Below are 7,280 nucleotides of genomic sequence, written 5' to 3' on the forward strand. Positions count from 1 at the left end.
AAAGACAACAAGCGGAGGGAGTTTAGTCGTATCTCTGAATCCCACAAATCTCCGTCTTTGGCCACTTCCTCTGAGAGGACGGCTGATATCTCCATTAATACAACAACAGTGAAATGCCCCATGAAACACTGTAATACAAGTATTACGGCTGAATGGGAGAAGGGGCCTCTACAGTATAGTTGCTTTGTACAAATGACTTCTAAGAGATTACAAGCTTTTTCTTCTTACATGAGATGCTAACAAGAATTCCACAGACATAAGGGGTGTGATTAATCCAGCTTTTTTTGTCCATTTCACAAAATGTGGTTTGGGTGAACATAGAAAATAACACGTTTATCTTTTCAGAACAACAGCTCTTGGAAATGTTTTGATGTTCCATAAAATACAATCTGACCCCTGATGGTTGGAGTTAATGCCTTCTGACAGATTCTCATTGAAATCCCCAGGGCATCAGTTAACCAAAATGTATTCAAAGGGCATGAGTAACAACATATTTTTTTTTAAATGTCTGGAACACACTCGTACAATGAAAGATAAACCCACGTTTTACCCCGTGATAAAGGGGAAATACAAATATTACAATTAATATTTAGCTTTCAGTCATTTCAGTGATGTTCTCACAATGAGTTCAACAGTTTAGAGTAGTTTATGGGAAAACAGCAGCAGCAGCTTTTAGGAAACTTCAACTGATAAACACTGACAACATTCAGTCTCCCACAGACTTATTACCATATATATACATATATATATATATATATATATATATATGTATATATATAGTAATTATGAGTCAGTTACTGATATGAGGAACTCATCTAAACATCTGATATGATTTCATCTTCATGAACGTGCTGACACTGAATATGTTTGGGAATTTTTTTTGGGTTGTATAAAAGATACTAGCCTGGGGGCGTAACCTCTTAACCTTTTACGAACTTAATGATGACTTTTAAAACATATTTTAGAAGAAGAAACAAGACACTAGCTGTAAAGAAACTTTCAAAGTCGCAGTCGAATGACAGCAAGACAGGATAGCAGCAAGACATGGACACACACAGACGTAACATGCATCACCATGTCCCATACTAACACCACAACACGAGGAAAACACCAAACAGCCGCTTTTTTCTGTCTCACAGACCTGTGGTTCCCGATCCATCCCTTCCATCCATAATCATCAGCCCCCACCTCAAAAACCCCTAAACCACCACTCTCAGCCCTTTCAAGTGGCAGGTAGACGAGGCCCGATGCGTCTGTACCGCCTCACAACCAGTGGGCTAATTACAAGGGAAGCAGCAACAAGTGAGCATTGTGTGGAGTCCCGAAGACACACAGGGGAAGAAAGTGCTCTTTATCTCAAACACCACCACCACTCCTTCCCTCCATCCTCCTCCTCCACTCCGCTCTCAACAAACACAATCTCCTAGAGGCTCTGTGGTTGGCACTCGAGAGGAGTAAAGTAGAGAATAGAAGAGAAGAGAAGAGAAGGAGACCAACTGATAAAGGAAAAATACCATCACACTTATTCACCATGTTTGTGCAGCACGACGCCGGATGTACGATGTTATGCAATAAAGAGTATACGCATGTTTAGGGAAATATGACTACGTTCTATTGTACTCACAGTTCATTCAATTCTATTCTCACAGACTGAGTTAGAACGTAATTTCCTGGGAGGCATTAACGTAGCTTTTTCCAGGTGTAAATCTGAGTTCCTGTGAGGAGCTAGATTTTGTCATCAATAAAACAGAACACAGGATACAGTTTTTTCCTAAACATCCAAATCTGGAAGATTGAATTTTAATTATAGGGAAGATAAAAACATAATTCAAGTACAAGTGTGCACCCTATGTTTATTTTAAACCTCTAACATTTCATTCAACTTTACACTGTACTGGTGGAGCAACTGATTCACAAATAACATTGATGTAAAAGAGATAAGAGCTTGAAATTATAATTTTTTAAATGTGGGCAGCCTGAGGTATTTACAGAGAGAATCTTTTGTAGTGGGAGATTGTGTGAAACAACAGTCAGCTGTTTTTGACCCTTCCATGACCCAGTCAAAATATCCCACGACTAACCAAGCCGGGCCTTGACCCAAGCTTTGCGGTGCAAAACACTGTGAGAAACTTCAAGGTGTCATTAGAGAAATCACATTTTCTGGCCATAAAGCAGATTCCCAATTCACCGTGCTTCATATTAGATCAGCCTAAAGTACATGTGATCCCGCAAACAGTTGTCTCTGCTGTTCAGCAACGTCTCGCCGACAAGAGCAGGGGGTTAATTCAGGCAACAGGATTACACAGCACGTGGAAAATGAATTTGGCACAACTGCTCATGTTTGGTGCAATTAGTCAGCCTATCCATGGATGTTGGTTCTTATGGCTGACTTGAAGGGATCGTATGATTAATTTTTCAGGGCTGTCTGGCTGGATGAGTGATACTGCATACTTGAAATCCTTCCATGAGTCTTTCTGATGTTTGTTTTAGCGGTTTAACACTTAGAACAGCCATTAAAGGCAGCAACAAACCTCTCGTCATTCACCCGGGCGCATGCAGTTGAAAAAAAAAAACTCAGGGTGACGACATCAATCACATTCCCAACTTCGGCGAAGGCGTAAACAAAAACAGGATCTTTTTGCCGCCTTCCCTCGTGAGGCGGCGGCGCTTTGATTTCATTTTGCTGCGTTTTACGGAGCGCTTTATTTTATACGGTGGTTTCAGGGGAAACAGCACAGTTCAGTTCAAAGCCAAATAAGAACATGTGTAAAGTTTGTGACTGACAGAAGCTCTCATAGCACCGAACCCACATTAACATTCACTGCATTAAACTAGAGACACTCTCATTTACTGCAATAATATAAACGGGCTATTTTGAATGGGCGAGGGATGCGTTTCTGGGGTTTAATAGACAGAGGTATACTATAATAATTATAGATCTCAATCCCTGAAAAGAAGCTTAACTCCAAAAGCCTAACTAATATAAATAATGTGCAAAAACTAATTTAGCGTCTTTTAAGGCTTGAAATGCAGATAAAGCTACTGATATATCTGTAAAATAACACTATGAACATCCTATGTATCAAAAAAGACACAATAGAAAATCTGTATACAAGCAAAGAAATGCTAATATGTGAGAAAAAAGTTTATAAGAGGATATAGGTTAATCCACAGTCTGTCGATTTAAACTAATAGCGAGGATCTTGGTGATTTCTAGGCTGATAAGTGAGTGTTTATAAATGTCAAACATCAGATTCACAGAAAAAAAGAGTAAAACGCAGAAATACCCAGAAAAACATCTTCATGTCTTTATCCAAAAAATCACAGAAGAATCTCCACCCATTAATGCTCAGTCACATCCATGCTGTCTCTGTTTGTTGTTACTGAATTCTGATGACAGAGGATGTCTTTTCTTCCGCTAAAAATAAAAGATAGATACTAGCCAGCGGCCTCCCGCGCTATAGACATTTCCATCCCTGAGGGTAAGTTGCTTTCTTTCGTCACATTTCCTTCGTATGTGGTGAGCGACCGTGACGAAAGCATCACCACTTACACTGAGTATCATTTAATCGTTCATCAAATAAAACTGAGTTTCCTTCCTGAAGCTCAAAACCATGTGTTCACTGAGAGTGTGTACAAAGCAGCACATACGCAGGGACAGATAACCAACAGTGACCACGTGCACTGCAGCCAGCAGAAAGACTGAAACAGAAGCAGACTTACAGATGGAGAAACTGAGCTGTTGGGGTGGTAGGGGTCAGGCAGCATGAGGAAGGGATAGCCAGGATACGCCGGCGTCTTGTACATGCCTCCATCTTGTTGCTTCGACACTGAAAAATAAAAAAAATAGTGACAGACTTAAAAACTACAATAAAGGTGTAATGGGATAATTTACAGTTTGAAGAAGTTTTTTTTTAACTTTCTGAGCAGGTTACTTTTATATTGGTTTCTAATGGGCCAGTTATCAGCGTGGCATCATTTTCAATTTGACTTTTATGAATTAAAAGTTGTTTAGTGAATAACAGAAGTTGTGGAAGAAACACTGGAGTCTCTCTATTGAAATCAAATTAAAACTGATACTCACTCCCACAATGTTGTAAAAGATGAATCTTCCTGCTTCGGATTAAAAACTAAAACCTGACATCCAAATAACATGTGCGCACAAAGAAGGCCAATTATTTACAAGTGTTCTAGTCACTACATGTTATATCCTCGTATGAGCACAGACGACGACACTTGAGACAAAGCGTTACAAGCGTCACCTAGCCTGAGAGGCGTGAACTCCTGTAGCCTATGTGTAAATCTATCTCTCACCACCACCCATAACAAGCATCAGGGGCCTCTCTGTGGGTCAGGTATAGCTTGGTATAACTAGGTTATCTGCATGAGACACACAGTGAAAACCTTTTATTACTGCTCCAGTCAAATCACTCTTCACTGTTGAACTTTTCTGAAGGTACCACAAGTTTTAATTTGCCCGGAACTAGAGTTACAGAACGTGAAATAATGCAATCACGTAATTTTCTCTCCTGTGTTTCCTGTGGGTGTCATTTCTTTTTCCTCAAGACCCCCCAAACAGGCGCATTTGTAACCACAAATTCACATTTGATGAGGATTGTGCTCGAAGGAACACAATGTGAGAACATTTTTCATTTCAGAAATGACTGAAATTAAGTTTTGAGACTGACTACAGTCTAGAGTAGTGCCTTTAATTAAAACTGCAATTTGCCAAAGGGGAGGGAAAGTGAAATTGCTGTTCTTATGGGTGGCCACCCAAACAAACAAAAACTTAAATAAACCTCTCAAGCACCCAGGTTGATACCAGGTTTGGCAAAGTATGACAAAGGCTACACTGTAAAAAATGCCATGGGGTTGACTTCAAAAAGCTTTTAGATCTAAATAAAGGGCAAAATGTTTTATACATGGAAGATCACACTATCAGTACAACCACGTGGAGTTGTGTGATAATAGGAATATACCAAAAGTCCAAAATGTATTTATATAATGATCATGCATTTTGTAATCAAAGTGAGGAGGTTTAACAAATATAATCAATCTACCTCAGATTTGTAAAATGTTTTGTTGTTTATCAAATTTTTGTCTTACCCCTTCCCACAAAGAACAGTTTCAAACCTCACCTTCACTCAGGAGCAAAACTGAGTCTTTATAATTAAAAATATGCATGTGACAATTAGCATGATAATTAGCTATGTAGCTATGTTGACTGACACGATATCTATCTTTTTATAATTTTGGGCTGTATGTGGCTCTACAACCTCATCTTGAATATTTCATAGAAGTTGAATAGCACTGCGTAATAGTTTTATTTTTTTGTCTCTGACTGTTTTCGTCAATGTTTATAAAAACAAACAGTATATCCAAAATATAACTTTTGCTAGCCCCGTTAGAGAGGTATCAAGCCCTATTGCCCATATAATAATCTAATAAGATTTTTAAAATGAAAAGACAATGTTAAACCAACTCATTTGATGTGTTATGAGAGAGACTACCACTCAAACATCATGTTATGAAGATGTTATGAACATGTGAACAATGTTCTCACTAGTTACACACACTCAAGGGAGAGTTTGTTGTTTTCTATTTTCTGCAAGGCACATAGAAAAGGGTAAGGCCGAATTTCCTTCTGAATAGGGACCGAAGATTTTCAAAACTGTACTTTAAAAAGCAAACATTACTCAAGCACTTTATTGTCACATAATGAGCTGAATACTTCTACTTCTAACATAAAATGAAATTTAAAGCTGCTGGTTTCTACTCGAATCTCCTTGCTAGCGAGGACAATCTCACCAACAAGTGTCTGATCCAGGAGATAAAGTCCAGAGTCGACAACGTGGACGTTTTCTTACAGTGTACGCCTGAAAACCCCAACTCTTTGAAGTTTCCTTTAATGTAGCAACACGTGTCCCGATGACCGTAACACTCTTCTCTTTGACACAATGGGGGGGGGTCATCGCCTCTCAGCTGAGATAGTAGTGGCTGCTGAAACCGGATGAGAACGACTGTGTAGCTAGTGTGTGAATGTTTTTCGGTTTTCTCGTGTTTCTCACCTCCGTCGAGATGCTCCCGGTGTTTCTCCGCGAAGCCCCGCTGCTCGCCCGGCTGCTGTCCCCGTCTGACCGCCTGGAAGGGACCGACAACAAGCACAGGGGGGTGAGGGGGTCGGATGGTCCGAAAAGAGGAGAAAAGAGATGGTGTTTTTTTTGTCTCCCCCTGGAAATTTTACTACTGTAACCCTGAGGGGGGATTCACTACGATTCATTCAGCGGCTTGTCAGCAGCGTACAGATACAACACACACACACACACACACACACACACACACACACACATACACACACAGTGTTTATCCACTCTCACGCACTCCGTGCCACCTACCGCCGCGCTCGGACTTTGACTGATCTCCGACTCGTTCACCAGGGAGGACTTGAGGTCGGCCAGGTCTCGCTCCGTGAAAGCGTTCTCCTGGATCTTCTCCTCCTGCTCCCCTTCGTCTTTGAACGCTATCATCTCATCGTTCGCTCCCAGGTCGTCCCCGCCGCCGCTGCTCAGCTGAGGCATGTCTGCGTCTTTCCCCTCCCTCGCAATGTATCGCACTTTTTAAAAAAGCAACAAAAAAAAAATTCGCGTAACAAGGATAAGAGAGTGTCAATAAAGACGAAAAAAATCAAAGGACTTCTGGTTTGAAATCTCCTCGGCGCGTGTGGGGTTGCCTCCAAAGTGCAGAAAGTCCCTCCACGTACATGGAGAGAGGAGAAAAGTTGATATGTGGCGTCCCCGGGCTGCTCGGTGGAGGACTAATGTTTCCCTGCTACAGCAAACAGCTCATTTGAGCCCAAGACATGGCGAGGAGTCCCGACATCAAAGGCGCCGACCGGATGATTGACAGGTCCGATGACTTGTTGGGGGGGGTTGTACGATTGTTTCTGCAGAGGGCTGCGGCTTAAAGAGACACCTCCCCGAGCTCTGCTCCACGGGCATTATGCATGACTTCCAGGGGCGTGTTCAAACCATCCACGGTCCCCTGGCTGCAGGAGCCTGCTGCTGCATTTTGCCACTGAAACTCCTCTTTAAGACAAGCAGATGTACTCGGGGGGCAACAGAGCACATGTGTAAGTAAGTAAGTATGTTATGTTAATAAAGCACCTTTCAAAACCAAAGGTACTGCACAAAACAAACATTAAGATAAAAAACTAACAGAGTAAAACACAAAACAATATAGATTCAAAATTTCACAGAGGGCAAGCAAAAGCACTGGAACCA

General features: G+C 41.2%; 1 protein-coding gene across 17 annotated transcripts in view; it reads right to left on the bottom strand.

Annotated features, from left to right (window-relative positions):
* tcf7 (transcription factor 7) overlaps window positions 1-6,988 on the bottom strand; it is a 61,293-nt gene extending 54,305 nt beyond the window's left edge. For 10 of the 17 annotated variants that reach the window (XM_020097201.2, XM_069510018.1, XM_069510015.1 and 7 more), the window contains exons 1-3: window positions 6,396-6,904; window positions 6,069-6,141; window positions 3,724-3,830 (exon numbers count right to left, since the gene is read on the bottom strand). In XM_020097201.2, coding sequence (XP_019952760.1) covers window positions 3,724-3,830; window positions 6,069-6,141; window positions 6,396-6,578 — 363 coding nt within the window. In that variant the 5' untranslated portion in view covers window positions 6,579-6,904. Of the gene's footprint in view, window positions 1-3,723; window positions 3,831-4,084; window positions 4,239-6,068; window positions 6,142-6,395 lie in introns of those variants that run through there. The other 7 variants (XM_069510023.1, XM_020097202.2, XM_069510021.1 and 4 more) reach the window with 2 other exon arrangements.
* Window positions 6,989-7,280: the final 292 nt, after the last annotated feature.

This window comes from Paralichthys olivaceus, chromosome 15 (assembly GCF_024713975.1).
Source record: "Paralichthys olivaceus isolate ysfri-2021 chromosome 15, ASM2471397v2, whole genome shotgun sequence".
Classification (NCBI taxonomy): Eukaryota; Metazoa; Chordata; class Actinopteri; order Pleuronectiformes; family Paralichthyidae; genus Paralichthys; species Paralichthys olivaceus.